The sequence below is a fragment of the Phodopus roborovskii genome, unplaced genomic scaffold, assembly GCF_943737965.1.
Source record: "Phodopus roborovskii unplaced genomic scaffold, PHOROB, whole genome shotgun sequence".
Classification (NCBI taxonomy): Eukaryota; Metazoa; Chordata; class Mammalia; order Rodentia; family Cricetidae; genus Phodopus; species Phodopus roborovskii.
The window spans coordinates 6,879,336-6,905,762 of NW_026125281.1; the positions used below are offsets into that span (position 1 = coordinate 6,879,336).

At 37.5% G+C, this 26,427-nt stretch overlaps 1 protein-coding gene across 1 annotated transcript in view; it reads left to right on the forward strand.

Moving 5' to 3' along the window:
• Window positions 1-26,427, forward strand: part of Ralyl (RALY RNA binding protein like) — a 519,057-nt gene that overhangs the window by 386,945 nt on the left and 105,685 nt on the right. Inside the window, exon 3 of the mRNA XM_051196821.1 lies at window positions 6,632-6,707. Coding sequence (XP_051052778.1) covers window positions 6,632-6,707 — 76 coding nt within the window. The remainder of the gene's footprint in view (window positions 1-6,631; window positions 6,708-26,427) is intronic.

The window sequence follows — 26,427 nt, forward strand, 5'->3', positions numbered from 1 at the left end:
GACTTAGCAGGTGATTAGGAGAAAGTTCCAGTTTCCACTCTTATTTGTCCTTGCAGGCAGACCCCAGAGCACAGAGCATTCTCTGGTAACAAATGGGCTTCTGGCCAGCCAGTGATCTTTGCATTAGCATTCTAATAACCAGAGGCCAATGTGCCATAGTGCTGTGTCAGAGCTAATTTATGAAAGTAGGTCCACAGGCTCATTAAAGTGGTCACAATTCAGTGGCTGCCCAGTAAAATCAGACTACAGTTTCACTCTCATAACAGTGAATATTTTAACATACTATTAAGGACATATTTCAAATGCTAAAACTAGGTTTGATTCTGGGAACAGAAAAACAACAAGATTAGAAAGCCATTTACTTTTCCAATATACAAGTGTTTTTACTCTCAGCTTTTGGCTCAAAATGCTTGGTATTATCGAGCACAGGATAACTGTACTTAGCATTTGCAAGAACAGTGCATTCCCCCACCCCACCCCCTTGAGTAACAAGCACTTCTGTGCAGATCAAGTGACCCTTAGGTTCATAAACCCACCTGGCTAGTAAATCTCAGGCAGCACTCTGGTAAGTTCAGAGTGCTTCTCACAGAGGTGCTGCCATGTCTCCCTGAAGCCCCTCTTAGCCATATGCCTGCCCACTCCATAGCACTAGACTCCTCCAACTCAGAACACATTGCTCTGCGGCTGCTTCCACCAGGGAACTGAGCTTCAGCGGTCTAGAAAGTGTGACTTCCAAAATCTGGTCAAAAGCAGTATGATGCGGGAAGAAAAGGAAAATTGAGTAAGTCTGGTGCAGTCCCTCTCATTGCAGGGACATGCTGTGTCCTTTTCTGATAGTTGGTTGCTTTAAACTATCAGTAATGCTCAGTAATAAAAATGCTTGTAGTAATCAGAGCTAATGGTATTTATATCTCAGTATTTAAAATTCTATATGTATAAAAAGAGAATGATCGTTCCTACTATATATTTCACAGTGTTCTTGGGATCAGAAGTATTGACTGAAAAGAAGGGAGTTTTAGTGGTATAGACTTATACTTGGGTACTATATGGTTATATACATTCCCTTGTCAAACATAACAGAGAGTTTTCTTTATCTCCTGCGTTTTCATTCAACTGAATGGTAATGAGTCCTTAAATCTTCTAAATGTGAACAATAAAATACTGTGAATGACTACTCTTGGCAGTCTATATGCCATAACTGAATTATTTAGATATCTATTTAAAACCAGGAGAGAGGAGGGAAATAACTCCCAGAATAAATATTTTCTTTTTAAGTAACTTCTCAGAAAAACATTGTCAATTTAGAGGGCAGCATTGTAGATTTAGATATCCTGTTATATTAGGTATGTCTTCTACACCAAGGTTAATTATATAGAAGTTGTTATCAGATAGTTATGGATTGTCAGTTTACTACATTAGCCAAATAACGTATGATTAATAAGATTATGTTAAACTTTAAAATCATTTGAATCTTTGGCAAATAAATAAATCTAAAAATATCCAGATATATTACAAACCAGGAAGGTGAGAGAGCTGTATTATGCTAAATGTGAACAAGTGTGCTATTCAAAAATATTCTGGATCCTTCCAGGTGCTTTTAAAACTTTTGAGTTAAACATGTATGAATTAGACAATATGGCACTTTTCTAACCTATTGTAAATTGAACAATTAATTTTGCAACCTATCTAACTGCATCATCAAAACATGATTCAAGTCACTATCACTTTGCCAAATGTGTTGATATAGCTTACTTGGAATTATAAGCGCCGCACAAGACATATCCTCTGACCTGTATCCCTTATATTAGCAATTAAATCACTGAACATTGATTGAGCAAAACACAATGCAAGTACTGAAGAAAAAATTTGGGTGAAATGATGACAGCTCTTCAAAACTTCATAGTCAAAGGGACAAACAATAGAAATGAAAACAGTGTGACAAAAATTAAATCGGTGCCGAGACTGGAAACCAGCATAGGATGGAACCAGGCTCCCTGAGTGTGGTGTCAGTTAGGAGGCCTGGGCAGTCTATGGGGCCTCTGGTAGTGGAACAGTATTTATCCCTAAGGTACAAATGAACATTGGAAACCCATTCCCCAGAGAGGGATACCCTCCCACCCTAGATACATGTGAGAGGGCCTAGGCTCTGCCCCAAATGATGTGACAGACTTTGATGATCCCCCATGGAAGGCCTCACCCTTTCTCTAATAGAGCAGAGGAGGGATGGGATTGGGCTCAGCAGGGTGCATGGGAGGGAGAGAGAACTGGGATTGATACATAAATAAGAAAGATTTTAAAAAGTTAAGTCGGTGCCCACAGTGAGAATTCATTGGGGGTAGTGTTGGACAGTCTTCTCATCTTCAGCCCCATGCCGTAGTGGAGAAGTGATGGGGACTGTTGTTTTCTATGGAGGGTTCTCAGAGCGTCTCTTCCTGCTCTGGTTCTTGCTTCTGAGAAAAGACACTTCAGAATAAAACCTGTCTCATTTGCCTCAACACAATCTAGTTTCAGCTCATTGACTCTTTTCAGTATCGCAGCTTTACCTCTATTTTTGTCATGGCATCATGGTTTTGCTTATTTAGTTCAAATAAAAATGAAATCTTAGGATAGTTAATATCTGGTGCTGTTTAGCTTACTACGGAAAGTATAGTTGTAACTAGGCCATCGGGACATGTTTAAATCATTTGAGTCTAAGGCATAATCGATAAAACTTTGGAACATAGCTTCACTTTATCTATTTTCTCATGTTAATTTGAGCCAATAATGCCAATAATTAAATCAAAATTAATCGTCTCTGTTCATAAACCCAAACTTTGGGTGTGAGGGTCATCAAAGCACTGCAGACACACACACACACACACACACACATACACACACACACACATTCATATTTAAGTATAAATTTTGTGTAGTTGCAGGAAAATTCCACATGCAAGGACTGTCGTGTGCTAAGAAGAAACTCGTGAGTCTCATGAGATTTTATGGTGTGCACATCATGTGCATGTTTGCTGCCCCCACAAGTCAGAAGAGGGAATAAAACCGCTACATGGTTATGAGCTGCTGTGTGAACGCTAGGAATCCAACCTGAAACCTCTGCAAAAGTAACACGTATTCTTAGGTACTGAGCCAACTCTCCAGGCCCTCATGTCCATTTTTAATGTCTTTGATGGGAAGCTGATCTTGTCTGGAAATACAGATTCAGCAGCAGCTTGTCATGAAAGACTTCCACTGGTTTTAATATATTGTCAACTCTTAAGCATATTTTCACAGCCATTGACAGCACACTATAAAAAATTTAAGGATACTGACTATTTTTCATTGGCAGATTTGTGTCATGTTTTTATTTAATTACAAAGATGATACCATTTTATAAGTCAAGGTATCTAAAATATAAAGATACAATGGATATCACCATATTGTCACAAACAGGCAGACTCTGCTGCCATCATTACAATTTTTCATTTCTATTTTTTCCAACTATAGCACATAGAAACAATTACAAACAGCCTCAACACTCACAGTGCCTTATTTCAAATCGTAAGAACTTACTGCCTGTTTGTTTTATTCTCAAGGGGGGAGTCGTATATTACAGCCAATTTGAATCAAATTTGAAGTTTTCACTGGGATTTCTAATCTTTCCTCATACTCAATAATCCACCCCAAATGTATCACCCTCTCTCCACCACCCCTCAACCTCCCTTTAATGCACTTGCTCACTAAACCCTGCTGGTTCTGAACCAGGTATGCAATAACACACATATTGTCATTGTTATTCTCACCTTCCTTGTAAATGTTAGTTATCCACTATCCCACGTAACAGAAATAAAACATTTGTTGAAAAGAATAATACAAGGAGGCTAATACATGTCCTCTATCAGTGCTCTGTGGTTTGATCTCAAAGTTCTTGATGGCCTCCCCAAAACTAACCTTTTAGAGGTAGTCTTTTGGTGAATTCATTCTTTATCTCTACTTTCTTTCCATTAGTCTAATTACATACAATTCGTTCCTAAGTAGTCCTTCCGTTTGCATCTTAATTTAAATAACTTACACCGTCAGTGTTCTTCAGTGGCATTAATTTTGTTCAGTGCTGTGAATCTAGAGCGCATCAAGAGAACAATGTTGTTGCCTGTAGTTCCAGTCCTCTCTCCACTTCTCTTTATTTTTCTGTTATAGATGATGCCTTTTCTAAAACTGTACAAAGAATCTATCCTGTTACCTGTAAGTGTAATTACCTGTAAGTGTCTTACCGGAACAGTCTTTCTCAAGTCACACGATATACATATGCAGTAATTTATTTGATGATTCATGATTCAATATGTTTATATTTTTTTATTTACTTTATATACCAACCTGTTTCCCCTCTCTCCTTCTGTTGCCCCCCCCAATCTCCCATCTACTCATCCCCATCCACTCCTCTGTCTCCATTCACAAAGGGGCAGAACTCCCATAGGGGTCAAAAAAGCTTGGCATGTCAAGCTGAGGCACTCCTAACTCCTCCCACTGCATCAGAGCTGGGCCAGGCATTCCAGCATGGGGAATGAATTCCCCAAAGCCAACTAACTGAAGAGCCAGGGACAAGTCCTGGTCTCGCTGCTAGGAACTCCACAAACAGATCGAGCTGCACAACTGTGACCCACATGCAGAGGGCCTAGTTAGGTTCCATACTGGCTCCCTGGCTGTTTGCCCACAGTCCCTGAGTTCTTTCTGTGGGATCTCTCCTCATGACCTTGAACACTATGGCTCATTCAAATCCTTCCTCTCTCTTTTCAATAGGACTTCTGGAGCTCCGCTCAGTTCTTGGCTGTGGATCTCTGTATCTGCTTTCATAACCGATTATTCAATTTCAAACAATAACCTTTATTTAAAACTGCAAAATTATGTCCCAAGTAGCCTCACTAATTTATACCAATACCTACATTATATATGTGTCCCACTTGTTCCAAAACCTAGCCAGCCAATACTTGCTGTTATCTGTCTGTAAAATGTGAAGTCAGTGACCCACATGTACTTACATCTTCAATTACTGATGATAATAAGAAATTTTTACTTACCACATTTTTTTTCTATAAAGTGAAGTTACTAGTTGTTTTTACCAAATTTATTTTTAGTTCTTTGACTCATTTTCCTGTGATGAAGATGACATATTTATATGCTCAAGAAACAAATACTTTGTCAAAGATTCTTTTTTTATTTCTATGGCCTTTAGGTGACTTTTGATGAGGAAAAAATCATAATAATTTAATGTAATATAATTCATAAATGCATTTTAAGACAAGTGTTATTTTTATGTCTAGTTTAAGATCATCATTCGTATTTTGAGCTCATAAATGAATTATCATTTCCTTATCACTTAAATTTTACATATTTTAGCTTTCATGTTTAAATATTGTTTTTTTTTTAAGAGTGAAAAGTAGGAATTCAGCTTTATACTTATCCTTTTAAATACCCAATTATTATAATAGTTTTCATTAAGAAGTCTATAATGGTGACAAATTATAATGGAAACTGAAAACTGATACAGGGGTACCATGAATATGAGGACATCCATCCTGAGGTACATAAGACTTTAAAGCCCCCAAATTTCTAATTTCTTAAAAGCTGAACATTTCTTTTAAGAAAAAGATTGGAAATTCTATGCAATATTGTCTTTTCAATCTCAGACTCTTGGTCACGTTTTCAGTTCAGGATGTGACAACCTTGGAAATATATATCATTAAATTTATGCTGTGAAATTAATTGTGTTATTTTGTTTCTTCCTCAGTAAATATGGTAAGCGTGGTGACAATGTAATGATGGAAATTAATAACTTTAGGAACAGAGATATATGCCATACAAGTACTTATTATTATTGAGGTCTCAAATAATTCACAAATAAGAAGGGTTCTCATTATCTTTGTCTCCATCACACATCTTGAGTTTTCTCTCATTGTTCAACACTTTTTCCACAACATACCATATTCCAACATGTTATATTTCTTATTTGCTTCAATCCTTCCTTTCTTTCTTATACCCAGCGGGGTATAAAACCCAGACACACAAGAGTCTAATTTGTCTTTGTGTGTGGATATGACAATTCCCACCGTGTCCCATGTAAAGGAGGAGTTTCCACGTCTTTTAGAGAGAATAGCATATAAGATTTGTGTATGGACGAATGAAGAAATTGCTTAGCTGGTAAAACATCTGCCACAGAAACATGAAAATCTGATTTTGAGTTCTCAGAAGCCACGTGAAAGGACTGGGGAGGCAGGGATGTTCCCATAATTCCAGCACTGGTGCAAAGGGATGCATGGAGCTAATTTGCCAGAGCACCTTGCCTAACTGATGAGCTTCATACCTCATGTTCAGTAAGAGACCCTGTTTCAAAAAAAATCAGGGGGAAACACCAGATGGGGACCAAGGGTTTCCATGTATGTGCACATGTATTCCTGTATATGTGTTTACATGCACACTAACAAAATGTAAGCACCACATAAAAAATACCACACATAGACACACAGTATAAATTACTCAATAAATAAATGTAGTAAAAGGATTTGCATAAGTAAGTAGAAAAAAAAATAAGAATCCCAAGATACAGTGTTTCCAAATTGTTTATCGTGCTATTTTAAAAAATGCTGTTTTATATTTTCAGATATTAACATGGCAGGGGAACCCAAACCATACAGACCAAAACCTGGAAACAAGAGGCCACTGTCTGCTCTTTATAGGTAAGTAAGAAACACCATCCCATGACATATGTGAAATTTTTGCCACTTTATGAGACAATGTGATATGCAAGTAATTAACTAATTTAAAACAATCTTTACTCTTAAATTTTATTGGTTAAACACACACACATAAACATACATGCACACACACACACATGTTATATATATACATATACACTTGCACACACACACACACACACACACAGGGAGGCATGGCAGATGCTGAATATTCTCATGTATACTTATATATCTGCCAACCATGATCTGTAGCTGCATAAAAAAATGCTTGCAAGAAACAACGTAAAAGGAGATGCATTTTGTCTGAACCCATGCTTTGAATATTTCAGAACACAGTTGGCTATGCCGTTCCTGAGCTCATCATGAGACAGCTTGCTTTTGCGAAAGGGTAGGAAAGGATAAAAGCTGAGGCATCAAGAGTCAAAGTGCAGCTTCCAGAGGCAGACTTCCAGTGATTTATTTCCTCCAAATAGACCCCACAATCTAATAGCCCACACAGCATGAATTCAGCAGATTAATGCGTTTATGAAGCCAGCATCCCCATGATCTACTTCCTTCTTAAAAACACTACCAGCTAGGAACAATGGCTTCAATACATGCAAGTTTAAAAGGGACATTTACATTCCAGCCACAACAATAATCGTTGCACGAGGCTGGACAGATTTTTCACGGTTAAGAATGCTTGCTGCTTTTCCAGAGAGCATGAGTCTGTTGCCAAAACGATAACAATCTGATTCCCTGACCGTCTCACACATCACACACATCCCACATACACATCCATTCAAGTGTATGAATGCTACTTGACATGTTTTATTTCAGTTCTCTATGATAGATCAAGAACTTGAGGTTATGTTAGCTATTGGTTTTTATCAAGACAAGCCACTAGTAATCATGATACCACTAGTCAAGTCCATGTCAGCAGACGTTATACTCCAGCATTCCTCCAAATATAAATGGGCTCAGTTTACTTTGTTACACTGTCTATGAACCTCTCATGCCCATTTTCTCAGGAAGGCAAATATGGTTCTCTTATCTAGACAGTCGAATTACTTCATTGTCTGTCTGGGGGGGGGGTTTCTTGCTGTGAAGAGACACCATGGCCATGACAACTCTTTTAAAGGAAAACATTCAGAGGTTTAGTCCATTATTATGCAAACATGGTGGCACATAGACAGACATGGTGTTGGAGTTCTACATCTGGACCAACAGACAGCAGTAAGAGGGAGAGGGAAAGAGAAAGATAGCGATGGGGTGGGGGGGACTGGGTCTCACCAGGCATTTGAAGCCCCGGAGCCGATACAAGACCACACTTCCTACTGCAAGACCACAAGTCCTAATCCCTCCAAATAATGCCTCTCTGCAACCTATAGTGGTCATTTTCATTCAAATCACCACAGTGTCCTATGGTGGGTGGATATAGTTTTTCACTGAATTTTTGCATCCCGTTTCTATATCAGTGCCTCAGTGTCTGAATAACTGTATTCAGAGCAGGTTATATTTAGGCTTTGATTACTCTGTACATATTATTATTAACAAATGTACTATGTGGTTGAGGCTAAAAAAAAAAAAAAAAAAAAAAAAAAAAAAAGGCAGAAGTAACCTCAGAACTTTCAGGTTTCGCTTCATTATTTTTTCAACAAGCACTTTGAAGAAAAGGAAGAAACTACCCTGCAGTTAAACCATATGTCCCTCATGTACTTTTACACTCTCCTCTTTTAAGTGCTGACGTTGCATCTGCCTCTCTAAAATTCACTTTAGTTAGATGGAGCAAGTTGTTCCAGGCTATTGCGATCTCTATCATCCAATTTATTGGTACTCTCCCAGATATGTTTCATCATTCCACTGCAAAAGAGCTAAGAGAAATGTTGAACAAGGCATCTTTTTTCAGTGATGTCCCTTGGTTAAGAGAAAATTAAGCTATGGGTATTTAGATGGACTATGTTCTGATAAGGGGTGGTCAAAAGAGTACTACTCTCTCGTCTTTATTCCCTACACAAATATTCCCTGAAGTCTATGTCTATACAGTCTCATCTCTTAAACTAAAAAATAAAGATTACAAACAGATCTCGGGAAAGGGCCTTTTTATACTGAGAATCCCAAGTCTATCCAGTGAATAGCTATCAGAAATTGTTTCAAGGTCCTGCGATAAAGAGATGTAGTTAATTTATCTTCTTATTTTGTATGTTTCAATGTCCTCAATCTGAATATAAGTAAATGAAGGTATTCAAGATAAATAAAATATTTTATACAAAATAGGAAACAATAATAAATGCTGGTAATTGACCAGAGTGATTTTCTTATTAATATTTTAGTTAAAGACTATCTTATATTTTACATACCAATCCAAGTTCCTTCTCCTTCCTATTCTCCCATTCCCATAACCATTTCCCCATCTTCCCCCAATTAACTCCTCAGGGAGTGTAAGGCCTCCCATGGGGGATCATCAAAGTCTGTCACATCATTTGGAGAAGGACCTAAGCCCTTTCCCATGTATCTAGTCTGAGAGAGTATCTCTCCATAGGGAGTGGGAATGGGCTCCCAAAGCCCATTCATGCACTAGGGATAAATGCCAATTTCACTGCCAGAGACTCCATAGACTGCCCAGGCTCCCCAACTGACCCACGTTCAGGGTATCTGGATTGGTCCTATGTCGGTTCCCCAGCTCTCAGACTGGGGACCATGAGCTCCCCCTTGTTCAGATCAGCTGTTTGTGTGCATTTCTCCAGCCTGGTCTTGACTTCTTTGCTCATCACTCCTCCCTCTCTACAAGTGGATTCCAGGAGATTGGCTCAGTGCTTAGCTGTGGGTGTCTGCTTCCATTAGCCACTGGATGAAGGCTCTATGATAGCATTTAAAGTAGTCATCAATCTCATTATAGGGGACGGTCATTTAAGGTAGCTCCTCTACTATTGCATGGATTCTTAGCTGCTGGTCTTCTGCATGAATTCCTGGGAATTTCCCTAATGCCAGGTTTCTCATTAAGCCCCAAACAGCTCCCTCTAACCAGGTATCTCTTCCTTAGCTCTCCTTCTCTGTTCTTTGCCCATCTGACAAAGGGCTAGGCTCCAAAATATACAAAGAACTCAGGAAGCTAGTCACCATGAAGTAATTTTCATTGGTAGAAAAGGGCAGGGATGAAATCATTACCCAAACACATGGCATGTGTTGCACATTGCTTCAGGGAAAAACAAGCAATGCAAGTTGTTTTCAGGTTACTTTCATTTTAAATGTGCACATATATAGTCATTGCTTGTACAGAATCCTGAAAGTCATGTAATCAACTCTTAACAACACAAGCTGGCAAGGCTTCAAGCTATCTAACACACAGATTTCCATCTTTCCTTCATTCCTGTCTTTTGACCTTGCTATCTTCCATACTGAACATTGAACTTGGGGACCTTCACGTGTTATACCACTCGACGATGTCTCTTTCACTGTTGTATTTTTTTTTATTATTATTTTGAAATTAAGTTGTCCAAGCTGGCCTTGAACTCAATTACAGCTTATGGAAGTCTTCAATTTGTGATTTTCCTTCCCCAGTCTTCCAACTATCTGACTTATAATGCCAGTACCATGAGGCCAGACTATAATTTTCTTGATCATAAAAGATTTTGTAGCTGGGGTGAAATCACTTGCTACGTTTGGAAGAGGATATGTCAGCCTGGATACAGCAGAATCTGTATTTCATAATGTTTGAAATTTTGAATCTGTTTATTTAATTTCCGTGAAATAACATAGTCCCATTTGTGCATCAGTGTACTATCTCACATACTTTAATACTTACATGAGTCAAAGAATGGCTGGTACAGAAAATGCAATGCCACTGAGTGAGAAGGTGTAATGGGGTAAAAGTGTGTTATGTGTATATTTAAAGGAAGTTTCTATTTACTATAAAGCTTTAAGCTGATGCGTTTCTATCACTATCCTTCCTCTGGGCCTGGACCTGATCCTTAACAGGAATTTCTTCACCCCCATCCATTTTCTTACTATCATATGCCACAGTCTGCTTTTCCCACCGAATACCCATTGACATAGGGCTGTGCCGTGTATCTTCTTTTAAGAGGATTTTTTCAGTTGAGCCATACAACTTTCATTAGCGCTTACTGTATGTTTAATTTACATGGTGTACACAGTAGATACAAAAACACATTATAATGAGACTTAAAATAATCTTAGTGTATTATGCACAAGTTAGATGTAGAAATGAATGAGGATGAGCAAGATGCCTGCAAGCACTCCAGGAAGAATATAAATGAGAGCATTACTGGTTCTGCCTCAGCAGAAGGAAGCTAATTCTTTGGAGGTTGCTTGAGCTGGCTTGCAAGCAAGTAAGGACATCTACAAAAGTCAAGGCATCATGAGCAAAGAAAACACGAGCAAGGCCTGAATGAGAGCGTATATGGCTAACTTGGAGGAGAAGAGGAACATTATGTCATAGGTGGGACCTATAGACATCTCTACACATTATATTAACCCTAGACTTTTATTTTTTGGACAGCCAGGAATCATTTGAATATGTGACTTGAGGAAGTGGGATGTGAGAAATGGAGAAATGCCCAAGGTCTCTAGCTTAGGCAAGCAGGGAATAGTCTTAGGTAGGAATGAAACAGCAGAAACAGAAAAGACAAGATGAGTACTGAATGCACAGGTGTAAAGTCTGGAGAAAGGCGAAAAAAACTAAATGATTCCAGTACTGAACATGAATTCATGGAGACAGGCAATTCATTAAAATAGCCCTTGCCATAAAAATGTCTCCCATTAGAGTTCATTTGTAAATGAAACATAATTAATCATTTCTGAATACTTCATAAATATTGGACCTAATCCTAATCATGAATAGCTCATCCATTCTGCAGAGAAAATACTGTAATATTTAATGAACTGATGCTTTAAATGTTCTGTGTACATTGCAATCTATCTGTGGTGCTCTGAAATTATTATTCTCCCCAGGAAGCAACTTTTCCAGCATGCTAAGTTCCAACTAATGCTAAATAATTGTTAAATGACATTTTTTTTATTTCCTGTTTTGCTTCTGCTTATACAGTAGACAGGCCTTTCTTCTCTGGGTTGGGTAAAAATAACAAATATGCCAAAGAACAATGGAATGTTCATCACAGATAAACAAATACAGGTTTTCTGTCAAGTAATGGCAGCCTTCCGAGTTACAGAGACCACAACTTGAAAAGATGGACGGCACATATGGTTTCCTTTCATTAATTTCAGTGGTTAATGAGTACCATTTTCAAATATTGTGGGCATCAATCACACAGGTCCCTTTGTACCTAAGAAGACCTTAGTAGTCAAATCACCATGAAGAAATATTTAAAATTTCTGAAGTTCAGAAAATGATAATCTTTAGATACCAGAATCATCTTTTTCAGGCCATACTTATTGGTGCTTTAAATCATGAATGTGGGTTAAATTATTTTTATGGACAGAATCAGAGCCTATATGAGGAAAGTAACAATAGTAAAGTATTAGTGGTTAGTTTTTAGTCCATTGACATGAATTCTTAGATATTTCATAATGGTTCTCAAAGATCTCAAGGAAAAGAGTCTTCCAAAAGTCACAGAATGCCTTCCAGGACCTTGACAACAAAAAATTTAAAGTTCTGGAATTTAAGTTCTCATTTATTGCAAACACAATATCAGCACAGAGAAAAAGAGGTTCTGGACCATCTCTACCTTGTCCTCTTCAGAGTGCTGAGTTAAGCAAACATATAGCTTTCAATTGTTGTATTTATTTTCTGTCTGCTTTGATAGTGTCCAGGAAAATACACCCTCATTTGCTGTATTTTAGTATTCCATTTCTGAATCCCTTCAGCTCTGGAAAAGGCTTCTTTATAATCCACGATTTTATGAGGAGAACCTACTGAAAGGCATATTCTTTCCTTCCGTGGCAGACTGTGAGGGTGTAAGGAGATTACTTACCATATCCATAAATGTGACCATCCTATCCTTTTAAATACTGACTAGTATACCTGTTTTATTGCAAAAGTATACATATTTTCCTGTATCTGTGTACAAATTGCAGTAATGTCGCTCCTATTCCAGTCCTCCAATGCTCCAGTGCCTAAAAGTTACTAACAGAGCATTACCAGAACTGATAAAGGAAAAAATAACAAAAAAGTCTTCATTTAAAAGTTAATACATGTGAGTACTTGGGGATGAATTCCCCAAGTCACCATATTTTTGTATCAGAACAGATTGCAAAAATGCAGCTTGATAGCTGTGCCAACATTTAATGTGAATATCCTTACTGAAGTATTACTTTAAGAAACACAGTTCATACAGTGATGTGGAATTGTCCTCTCATTCATCAGCTTCTTGCACATGAAAGAAAAAATAATAGTTTCATGAAATATAATATGTTTATGAGCATAGAGCTTGTATTTATATTGTGAAATATTAACTATACTAATTATTATGATTATTCAAAAAAGCTAAAGTAAGTATTATGCTATATTTGCTTTAAAAAAACAAATGGGAAAAGATTAAAAAATGCCTTCCTCTCAAAAATGTGTAATGTGCATTTAAAACAGTAGAAATCATATTTATTTTTCCAAAAGGCAATGCCACTACAACATAGAAATTGTAGTCATTGACTTAAGCTTGTAAACTTCAAGGGAGCTGATGGAAAACGTTGAGGAAAAGAGAAACAGAACAGTGACCAGGAACTTTGGACATCAGGCTCTGACTCAGGAAGGATGCTTGTCCCAAGCTGGAGGTGGAGATCTGCAATGGGGAGACAAGAGTTAGAAAAGGCAAGCAAGGATGTTTTATCTGAACCGTCAGATATGAAAATGTTGCTGAATTCTCAATCAACTAAATTGGTTCATGTATTCTATCACTTCTCAAAGCAAAAGTTTATCACTCTCTGTCACATTTTGTTTCTTTTATTTTGTAAGAGTATAGTGTAATTACATTATATATCCTTTCCCTTTCCTAAGTCACACCCTGCCTTATAAAACACCTGTTCTTACACAAATCCCTCATCTTTCTTCATTAACTGTTGTTTCACACAAACACACACACACACTCATACACATTACTAAATACATCAGTACAGCCAGCTCACTAAATAGAATGTTACTTGTGTGCATGGTTTTAGGGTTGAGCATTTGGTTACTCAAAGCAAAGGATTTTTTATGCTTTTTCTTAGGGTACATTCTTCACAATTTAATGCTAAGCAAATGTAAGTTACAGATCTTTTCATTTAAAGCACTCAAAATGTGCTGACATATTACCAATAAAAATAGCTCTGCTTCAGGCAATTCTCTGCTAAGTTAAAGAACAGCCTATTTGCCATTTTCTGATTAATTGTACTGTACAAATAGTCATTATCATCTTGCCCATGGATCAGAACATGATAGTGATAGAGAGGATACTATAGTACAATTCCTTAGCACAGAGGAGCTATTACTAGAAGGTCCAACATCTATTTGCTTATTTGAGACCAACTTTTTAAAACATAAAAGTAACAGCTCAGGTAAAGGTCTAAGTATATGAAGAAAATGTATACAATAACACAGTTTTGCAGGTCTTCCTCCAGGGTATAGCCTCACTTAGAACTATTAATAGAGTTCATGTGCTCAATCTCACTGAAAAAATGCAAACAATGTGAAAGATCAAGCCAGCATCTACTCTCCAAAACTGCAAAATTCCATAGAAGTGTCTGACAGTAAGAATTACCTAGATGAGCCCCAGAACACACAAACTAAGACAAAGGATTACCTGGACCAACAAATTTTACAAGATCCCTGGTAGGCAAGGATTAAAAGGGGAGGGGATAATACTTTGTATAATTGTAAAGCAAATACTCAAATATTTGAGGATTTCTTTTTTATTCTCTTTAATTTTTTTGGCAGAAATGCATGGTATAGAGTTCTAGATAACATCATCTAAAATATAGCAAGTGTATCCTATGTACCATATATGTACACACACACACACACACAAACACAGAAAGAGAGAGACCATTTAAAACTGGTAGCATTTTTCTTGTGGAATCTCACACTAAGGAAACTACCACAAAGAAACCATCAAATATGCCTGTAAATTCACGCAAAGCAATTTTCCATCCTATGACATCCTTTAGCAAATCCGGACTAATAGACTCTCACAATGGAGTTCCAGATGATTGAAAGTTCATGGTCTCCTGAACTTAAATTGCCCAAAAGTTTACACAATTACAGAAGACAGACAGTAAGAGAGGGCCAAACATTTGATGACTTGCTCACCCAGCCTTCAAATCAGAAAACAGCAGCATAGCTAATATCTACACAAGGACTACTTGATTGGCCATTTTATACTTATTCTTTGAAGTACGAAGACATGGTTACTATGTTACAATGATAAGTAGAATTTACATTCTTGGACTTCAGGTTGAGAAGAAGACAAAAAAAAAACATTTTACTGCTTGAAGCTTATTTCAACTAGTTGTTTTCTTTCACACATGAAAATGAAAAAGTTCTTTTACTGAACTAAATTATTTTGTCAAAAAGACTCACATACAGCCCTTAACATTGCCACTGGCATCAGACTGTTTGATTTCTTCTTGGATTACATTAAGGAGTACTGAAGTTGCAGTGCAGACAGTAACCCTGAATGTCCACACCAAAACTAGTTGGGAGATAAGCGTCTCATCTTTTCTTTCTATATGAAGAAGGCATATTTTTACCTTTTATCATAAGTTGAAAGTTCTTAATTTTCTTTGTCAATTTCACTTAATTTCTTTAGCATTATACACTTTTTGGTCTTTTCTGCATTTTAATCCTATTACTTATTGTAGAATAGCCATTGGTAAAAACTTAGGGCTCTATGTTTCCAATATACGATACATGACAAGTCAGTTACCTTTGATTTTATAATGTCACCCCTTAGTTATTTTTTTACTTTAAAGCTTCACCCCACCATCATTTGCTTACCTTTAGCTCAAATTATAACCATGCTCGGTATGTCATTTATGAAAGTACTCATCATATTTATATTTTCATAGGATCATGGGGGAGGGACAATGAAAGAAATGGAAATGTGCTTTAAATTTTTAAGCATGACAAACTAAAGCTGAATAGTATGAAAACTCTAATGCTAGAGTTTTAACTTCTAGCTGTGCTGTTAAGGAGGCTGTTAAAATATTTCTCTGTTCCAGAATCCTGTTTACCAATGTGGTAGAAAAGATTGAAAACAGTAAACCTTTGTAACAATCAGCTAAAACTAATACTTTATTGTAAGATAAACAGTTACTAATCCTCAAAAAATAGGATACAACCACACCATCCACTCTAATATTACTTGGAAATTGAGTTCTGATTTATATTTTCCAATTGACTTCAGAGGAAGAAAGATATACTTGTCATGTCCTTAGGACAGGAGGTAGTTGCCTATTTGGGGCAAGGTGCCCACTGAATTTAGACTCGAATGAACACACTGTATTAGTTAGCCATTTCCTTCTGTAACCAAATACTTGACAAAAATGTTGTTAACAGAGAAAACGTATTTTGTCTCAGAATTCAGAGGATTCAGTTTTCAATCATTGTTGTGCCCCTGAAGTGAGCTTGAGACTTCACAGTGGAAGGGCATGGTGGGTGAAATGTGCTTACTTCATGGTAATCAGGAAATGGAGACACAGAAAAAGGTCAGGCACAAGAAATACCACGCAAGCCACATTCAAGCAATCTAATACTCCTGATTTTCACCATCACACATCACGGCATCAGATCACGAGTCTGTAATATTTAATGAAATTAGAACCATCATAATCCAATCACACCTCCAAGCTTCTAACTCTGGGCATTGGCAATCAAGCCTCAAATACATAAGACTTGAGTAGACCCTTTCTATGGATGCCTAAACATTCTAGCCCTAGTTTCCAGAGGCTTGGGTCTACCTCACATTGTGAAATTATTTAGTTCATCTTCAAAAATCCCAATGTCCAGATTCTAACTTTTTAAAAAGAGTATAACTTCACATTCTTTTGTGAAACTCATAACAGATTCCTAGCTATAAACAGTGTGTGTAAAAGATACAGGTTACATAATTTAAATGTGACTTTATGATAACCAAGACCTAGTAACCATTTTCATTCCACAAAAGAAGAATAAGAGTATTGCATCATAGTTTACCTATAATCATACCACTAAGAAGGATGGAGCACAAAAATTGTCACAAGTTCAAAGTCAATCTAAGTCAGCTAAGGCTACAGTGTCATGCACAACCACAGGAAATAAATATATAAATAGACACACAAAAAGGAAATCAACCCAAACATTGTAAAAAGAGTTCTTAATTGGTCTAGGTAACAAAAGGCTGGCATCAGATATAGAGGGAAATTCTGAGAGATCAGAGAGAAGGAGCAAGCCACAGCACCTTAGTGTTTCAGCAGAGAAGAGAGCAATTTCCTGTTTGTCCCTGCTTATATCCTGATCCTGCCCAGATATGACATTTCCTGCCTGTCTGTACAGACCTCCAAACCTCTATGGTTAGCTAGGGGCAGGTTTTGGCCCAGCTATGTCACTTCCTGTCTTCTGTACAGACCTCTAAACCTCTATGGTTAGCTAATGGCAAGCTCTATTTTCTGACCCCCAGACAGGCTTTATTTGTGCAAGAAAGGTAAAACCACAAAACATATTTTATTATTGGGTTAAAAAAACAGTAAGCATATAGCTCTATTTCCAGGATCCAAGGCACATGGAGCTTGATGTAGACTCCAAAGGGCATGAAAATCATATCCCTTGTTTGCAAACTACAAGGGTTCTTTGGGGGCTAACCCTGCTCAGTGCCTACAGCTTTTCTCAACAGGATTTATATATTCCTCCTTCCTAGGGTCTCTACTATAGCCATTGCTCACTCTCAAGCTCCATGTATTACACATTCAGGGTCTTCTCAAAAGGCCTCTGACACTCTTACACATTATCTGATTTCCAACGCTTTCATTTAAGATTGGGTGGATGCTTTTTCGTGACCCCATAACTCTTGAATTATGCAGTTGCCCATTTGTGATACTGGATTTCAGATGTCTCTAAATCTCTGGGTTACTGAGCATGGATGAAAACTTTCCTAGGAGACCCTCTATGAACAGAGAAGCCTATATCACTCTTCTTAAAAACAAGTATTTTAAAAAAGAGTTTATCCTTTTTATGAACTTAGGATAGGTGTGATCTGGCCAATTTCTGAGATCCTGCTGTGGCACATTTCCTTCCACGTCAGTGAGTCCTTTTGATGGTGTGACTCTCTTTAGAAACTACACATTCACTGGCCCCAATCTTATTCACACTTATTTTCTATCAAAATTGCAAGTTTCAGATCCCTGTGCTCTGCTCTTCACTCACAATTATCACAGTAAATTTTGGCTAAAAGTATACAGTAATGCCAACACCCTCAGTGCTGAAATCTTCTCAACAAATCAAGTAGTCTGTCGCTTTTAAATTAGTTCCTCACAAAGACTAGAAGCCTGAAAAAAATTTAGAGGCGTTCTTTGCCAAAACATGGATAGCTTGTAATCTAATTCCTGATATAATTCTCATCAGACATTTCCTTGGTAGATTTTTTTTCTTTCCTTTTTACTCTTCATATTCCTGGCAGAATTCTTCTTTTCAGGGTCTCTCAATAAGTCTAATGTGAATCTTTAGAACTCATTTATATATAAAATACAGTACATACAAGCATATGTACACAGCAGCAGCCCTATTATACCTGATACTCAAATTTCAATAAAAGCATTCCAGAATAGGCCCAGATTTCCTGCCTCCATTCTAAAATTCATCCCATTTTGCTTCTTTCAAATTTCAGCTTTGGGGGAACTTTCTAATTTTTACACAAGTACAATTGAGCCTGTGGGTTGAAGTCAGGCATATGTGATATTGTTATAAAGCTTCATGAAACAACTTCACCAGCAGCTGGAATTATTTGCCCTTGTGACCGTTTTGTAAAATCAGGAATCAGGACTTATCCTGCAATGCTACCATTACATACTGTGTGTTCTTTGAGAGTCAGTTGTTTATCAAGTATCAACAAGGTAAACATGAGCAAAACTGTGAATATGTAGAAGAGCATTTGAGCACATTTCAGATACTGAGAATATAAAAAGCTATTTTAATAAAAGCTATTTTAAAATACATGAAACTACAGATGAATGAAGGCATGAAGGCAAACCATATGCCTCTTTCTCCTCTGTCATCAATATCTCAGTGTTACAAAATGGATGGCTTTTATTAGCCACACCATTGTTTTTATAAAAACAGATTATTCTACTGTCTTTATATTTTATACTTATTCTTATAAATTATAAATTAATAGAAAATATTATACTGTCAAGTTTTTAAAGTTAACTTTAGATGTTCTGGCCCCAGAAAACTGAAATGTACAGTATCTTAGTTTTTATTTAAAATATATTGATTAGGAGTAGTCATTTTTCTTCTTGTGAAAATTTTATGTCCTATATGCCTCCTTTTAAAGGACAGTCCTTCTACTGACTTTTTTTTTGTAAGAAGTAAGCCAAAATGTGCCTGTTCTCCTTTGCTTAGACAGAAGAAGATAAGGAAGAGTCCTGACCTCAGTAGATTATTAATTACCCATGTTTAATACACATCATTCCTTTGGGATGATTTATTAACTATTAAACTCTCAAAAATTCTTTCTAGTGGAATTAAATATGATTGCTAATTCATTTTTTACATTTAAGAATACCCAGGGATCTTCCAAATCTAAGTCACTAACTGTTCTGCTCATGTTTATGATGTAGGAGAATCATGGACCATTAAACATTTATATATCACAACTTTTGCCTTCAAATTTTTATATAATATTCCTTTTGATAGGAACACACACATGTGACAGAATTACTTGGCCCTATGAAGTTTCTAGCCATCAGAATATGCACTGGGCTAAAAGTCAGGAACCTGAAACCATGAGGCTAGTCCTCTGAAGCAACCAGGAGTTTATAAATGCAATTCAACCCCTTTTAAGTGACTTTCTCATCATTAAATGAAGGACAGAGAATAATTTTGTTTGTTTGTTTGTCCTCATTTCTAATTACATCCTAATCTGGAGGAAAAGTCAGGCTTCTATGCTTCTTCTTGGAATAATTTGTATTTACTTTCAAATTCTACAAGATGCCCCCAATACATTCTCTGAGTAAGGAATTGTATATGTCGCAGCACACCTAAGGAGATAAACTTGGTATTTCTATAATGTAAAAATATTAAATTATTCCCAAATGTTCTTTGTAGATTTACTTATCATGAGAAAATCTTTTCAATAAAAATATGGATTAATAATAATATGTTGATTATATGAAACGCTCAAAGGTATTTAAAGAAACAAGAGCCAACATTTGATTAGGGAAACAAAAGGAAATTTACATAAACATCATGACTAAACCTAGAGTATTATTTATTTTCTGTTACTATGACCAAAAGCAACTATAAGAGTAATTTATTTTGGATTAGAGCTGTAGGGGCCTAAATGTCCACAATGGCCGGAAAGGAATGTGGCCCCAGAAGGAAACTCAGAGATACATCTCAATCCCACACACAAATTACACAAGATTATCAACTCTCAAAACTGCCCCAGTGATACGCTTCCTCCAACAAGGCTGTATTTCCTGAAGGTTTTATAACCTACCCAAACACCACCATGAACTGGAGAACAACTATTTAAATATATGAACGTATAAGGGAAATTTCTCTTTCAAACGAGGACAATCAGTCCCTGACTCACACAGGTTCGTGCACACATCATAAAGGAATGTGTGGTCAAAATTCAAAAACTCCACAATCTTTAACAGGCTCGACATTGCTCAAATATCCAAACCAAAAGACCAAATTCTCTTCTAAGATTCAAAGTCATTACTTTGCCTCCACCCTCCCTCTCCTGGATAAACAATGTTATGCATCAACCACTCACAGGAAACAGATATCAACCACTCACAGAAACAGGGTTTACAAGCAGTAATTGGGGTAGGAGGATATAAATCTTCCAAACTGCCCAGTGATGATTTTCTTTCAACAAAATTGCACCTACAAAAGATTCTGTAACCTCCCACAAAAGCACCATGAACTGAAAACCAAGTGTTCAAAATACAGGAGCCTGTGGGGAAGATTTCTCATAGAAACCACACCACCTACTTAATATAGCATATGTGATGAACAATAAAGCAAAAATATCAACCGTTGTTGACTTTAGATTGTGTTTTCCTCTAATTTTATTACTTAACACTGTTTTCCTGGCTTAGAGTTATTTTTGTAACAAGAGAAATGCACTGAAGTGCAGATTCTACCAGTTACAAATTATATACATTACACAGAAGCACTCATGCAGAAAACAGTGACATTTTTTTAATATTCCATACAAGCCCACATATTCACCAGTCCCCATGGTTATTAGGAAAAGTTAATTTTCTAAAAGGGCAACTTCATTAACTTTAGTCTCACAGATCAGTGCTGGCTAGCAGCCCATGTAGAGATAAAGTCATTGTCAGAGCTAACTGCCTGAAATGCTGTGTCAGTTGGTTAGTACCTTCATAGGGCAAGGGTCTCACTGTGTTAAGGAAGTGTAGAATCAGGGTGTATAGAGAGAAGAGCTGAAGTAATTTCCTCCTCAAAAATGAAAAAGTCAAATCTGATTATCTGTTAAAGCGGTACAATGGAATGAATAAGTAGGGATGCATAGTGATGACCTCTGATTCTAGGTTAGCAAGCAAAACATGAGACAATGTTTCTGCCTGACTGCAACTGACTCTCACTGTCCTTAATCTATGACTCCACTCTTTTCTTGCTGCTATGAGAGGGTAGAATGTATGCAGGTAAAAACTGCATAAATCCAGGATGTAGCCATGGTATGCAAGGCATAGCATTTGTTAATTTGAACGAAGAGAACCAATCAACACAGCAATGCCTATATAAACACTTTTATTTAATTGATTTTTTTCATTAAAATAATTTTTCAGACAATATATTCTATACTTCTTTTTTATTTAATTTATTATTTTACATGTCAATCCCAGTTCCCTCTCCCTCCCTACATGTGGAATTGGGGTGGGGGGATGGGAAGGGAGGGTGGTCAGGGTGCAATATATTCTAATCACATTTCCCCTCCCTCATCTTTTCTGAGTTTGTCATGACCTATCAAGCTCCATGCCTACTCTTTCTTTCTTTAGAAGAAACACAGGCAAATAAAAACACAAACTAGAGTAAAACAAGTAAACAGACAGAAAACAGAGCATCATACTCACATACACACACACACACACAAATACACAAACAGCAGCTTTTAAGGACGATGCACCAACCAATCCCTGAATTTGAAAATAATATGTGTAAGTTTCTATTTCTTGAAAATAAATGTCTTCTGAGTACAAATAAACAGTAGTGAAACAGAAGGCTAGCTCGCATAGCTTTGCACAGTTTTGTTGGTTGCCTAAACTATGTTAATAATTAGTGCAACTGATTACACCAGGTGCAAAGACACACCTAAGATAATAACATGATTACAGAGGAAATAAATAGAATCATAATTATCTGTTGGATTGTTAAAGTCTGTCTTTTTCTCATTCTGTAATCACTGATTCTTTCATTAGAAAAACACCTCGTGTTTAAAGGTTTGAGAAAATATACATATGACATGCTTGTGAAAAATAAAAACTAAACTGGTACAAAAAAGTTGTACTACTTCCCATAAAATTCATATATTACAAGATAAATAATAGCAGACATTCTTTTAAATTGTAAAAGAAAATACATATATCTTTACATGTGACACAGAAAAGATGATATAAGTATATTAGGTATATGAATGAATTACATGTATATAGGCAGTTACAGACAACTGGTATTCTGTTTGAAAGGAGTCATTCCCAAGAAAAGCAAACACTTGGTTCTTGCACACAAATGTCCCAAACAAAACTTTAGCCCTAAGAGAAAAAAGAAGGCTTGGCCATTTGGTCAATAAAAGAGGCTTGTCTCCATGAGCACGCTGCTACAATAGTATTAATACTGTTTTAGAGATAGACTAAGTCAATAGAAACGTGAATAAGCAAATAATAAAACATGAATAAGCTGTTAGAATTTGTAAGCGTTGGGTATAGACCAAAAATGCATCCATCATGGTCATAGTAGCTGCAAGGGGGAAATATTCTGCCGAGAACCAAAGGTAGAATACGCAAAACCAAGCAAGATGTTGAGTGACACTGCTGAAATGGACAAGAATTGTCTATACTGCAGGCCTGCTTTGCAAGCAAAGCCAACGTGACTACTGGCATAAGGGTGGAATCAAGGGTCTTGATTATGTCCTCTGTTAGCAGTAACCAAACTTGCCACCTTAAAATTTTGATGTATTTGGTAGTCTGAATATGTCTTATTGAAAAGCTTTATTCTGTGTGCTGGATTAGGCTGGAGCATATCTCATCTGATACATCAGCCAGGGTAGTACAGACATCTGTGTTAGTTGAGCATCATTCTCCACATATCCTTTTCCTGTGACTAGTGAAGACTTTGTCATAATAAGGTGAATTTAGAGTAGTCAGTATTCGTTTTTTTATTTATTTTATTTTTACTTTATATATTGAACTATATATCGATCCCAGTTCCCCCTCCCTCCCTCTCTACCACCCTCATATGCACCCCAACCACCCTCCCCTCCAGTCCCCCCACATTCCACATTTAGGGTGATGCCCTCCAGGAGGGGTCATCTAAATCTGTGAAGTTATTTGGAGTAGGGACTAGGCCCTCCCTCCTGCCTCTAGGCTAAGGGAGTATACTTCCATGGGGGATGGGCCAGCAAAGTCTTTTTGTGCATCAGGGATACATCCTGGTTCCACTATCAGAGGTCCCTTAGACTGCTTAGTCCTTTTAGCTGAGACCCATATTCAGGGGGTCTGAGTGAGTCCCATGCTGAATTCCCAGCTATCAGTCTGGGGGCCATTAGCTCCTCCTTGTTCAGGTCAGCTGTCTCTATGTGTTTCTGCAGCCTGGTCTTGTCCTCCCTCTCTGCATCTGGATTCCAGTTTGGTTCAGTGTTTAATTCTGGGCGTTTGCTTCTGTTTCCATCAGCTACTAGATGAGGGCTCATTGATGGTGGCTAAGTTAGTCATTGATCTCATAGCTTTTCATAGTCAGTATTCTTATGTGGCGACTTACTTCAAGAAGGAGAAAGGAAGATGGACACTATCAACATCTGGAACTCCAGAAATGAGGAAGCTGAGTCTGGATGATCATGACTGGCAAAATGCCACATTCCTTCCATGAAGGAAAGGCACAGGACTCTTGATGTGCAGAAGACAGGAAGTTCTTACTGATGATCAGACTGTTTACCAGAGATACTTTCAAGTTCTTAGGAATAGGAATCTGGACCTATAGGGTCATATTAGTGTGGCAGTGAATTTTAGAGTAGATAGAGGATGCTGTGAAGGATGAATATTGTTCAGTTCTGGGGCATGTTAAAGTTGAGGTGTCTATGAGACATCTGAGTGAAGATGTCAAGTAGACGGTTGAATATCAAGTCTGGAATTAGGTAAAAGTGTCTGGACAGGATTGTGTATTTGTGAGTTAACAGTGTATATATGAATTTCAAATCCTTGAGAATGGGTGAGAATAGCTGTTCCATAATGCTTGACAAGAGTGCTCTAGGTACTGAACTTTGGAGTCCTAATATTTGAAGAATGAACCAGCAGACTCAAGGAGAACAAACACTGAGCCACTGTGAGTGGTATGAGGTCAGTGAAGAATGTTTTCAGTAAGAACAAATTGAGTCAAAAGCCCTTCAAGGTTCATTTTAACTTACAACTTATCATGGACTCTGCATTGTGGAAGCTATCTATTACTTTTGAAAAGAATAAACAAGACTTCATAACTGCCAAATTTAAGGATTTGACCAAATTTTGCAGGTTAATACAGAAAGAAGTAAGAGAGCCTATAACCTAGAATCAGAGACCCACATGTTTTAAGACAGGTATACCTGCAGTGGGAGAGGGAACCTATTTGCATTGGCAGCTATTTAAGGAACCCCTTCCAGGATCAAGGGACTCGGAATAACTCCCTCAGTAAATAGGCACTGCCCAGTTTAATCAACATAAGGCAGGGAAGATCATTGCAATCTAGACTAAAGTGATGACTCAGTGGTGAAGAACATTGGCTACTCTTCTAGAGGACCTGGATTCAAGTAGTAACAGCCGCTAACAAACACTTGGAACTCCAGTTGCAGGAGATCTGATGCCAATATTCAGGCATCTACAGGCACTGCACACACATGGTGCATAGACATACTTTCAGACGAAACACCTATATACATCAAATAGATACACTTTCAAAAATTAAAAGTAATCATCATCTGAAAATAACTGCCAACGTTTGATTCTTTAGAGGTTTAAGAATAGCTAGGTAGGTATTTGCAAGCTATATCAAAGAGACCCTGGGTTTAGCAATATAGGAACTCAGATTAACCTACCATACCATTTGTACCGAGGAAGAGGGCAAAGACCCAATCAATAAAATGCACACACACACACACACACACACACACACACACACAAATGTGCTATTTTTCTCAAACACTGTGTCAAATATTACCCACAATTTGACCTGAATGTGTTACGCACTGGGACAAGAGAAGGGGCCTTGTAATGTTGAATCTTGGATCATGGTCTGAGAGAGACTCAGACACAGCTGGAATGTACAGGGTAGGAAATAATAGAGTACAGATGCCTGGGAGGGGAGATGTTTCTGCTCTTCCATCCTACTGTGTCTTATTGACACTTACTCACTGATCGCCATTCGTAGCATTCAGAGGTTCCATAACTTATCTTGACAGGGTACCACATGATGACATAGAATTGTACTGACTCTAATATCATCATCTTCAAATGCAGAACAGAGAGAAATGGCACCAAATTGTGAAATGAACAGAGCTGAGGACTGAGATCTAAAACTAGATACCTCGGTGACTGATGGTGTGCTTCCCCAGATGGCATTCTAGGCAGAAGGAGTTGAGATGTCAGATTTATCAGCTATTAGCAAACAACTAAAGATAGCAGAACAAGGTGGTGGAGAAGCCACTGGCTCCTTTTTCTGTGTTCCTCTGCTTACATCCTAGGCTCACAATGTTGATGAGAAAATGCCTGATTGAAAACAATTGAACTTGAACATCCTTTTCTTCAGAAAATTATTATTGTTGTTTTTCTTTAATAGAAATGTCTCCACAGCGGTGTGCATCACTTCCGCTATAGAACTGTGAAGGGCATTCTAGGGTGGAGAAAAACCGCCACCAGTCTGCCTTGATCAACTATTCTTCCCATCCCCACTGAAGACCCCTGAGGTGTCAGATAAAGTATTTTAGGCCTCCCAGGAGAATCTTATAAGAGCTAATGACCTTTCTTGCCAGGAGAAGCTTTTGAAGCCTTCACTTCCTTTCTTACTATAGTTACCTCCTCTGGCAGAGTTATGAAAGGACATTATAGACTGTTCAAGGGATAAGAGCCCTGCAGTCTCAATTTCCAATGAGGCAAAAGTCATGACCGTGGGTGTTAAAAAAAACCTCACTGAACTTCTGTGCTGATCCCACGGCCATCTATTAATTTATCCCTGGCGACAGTGGTGCAGATGGTGGTAACTGCAAATGAAGCTTACCAGGGGCCGGATGGTAGCCCTCAGCAGAGATCCCAATCGGGCATGAAAGCCCTTGAAAATGGTGTTACAGAGGCAGAGAGCACA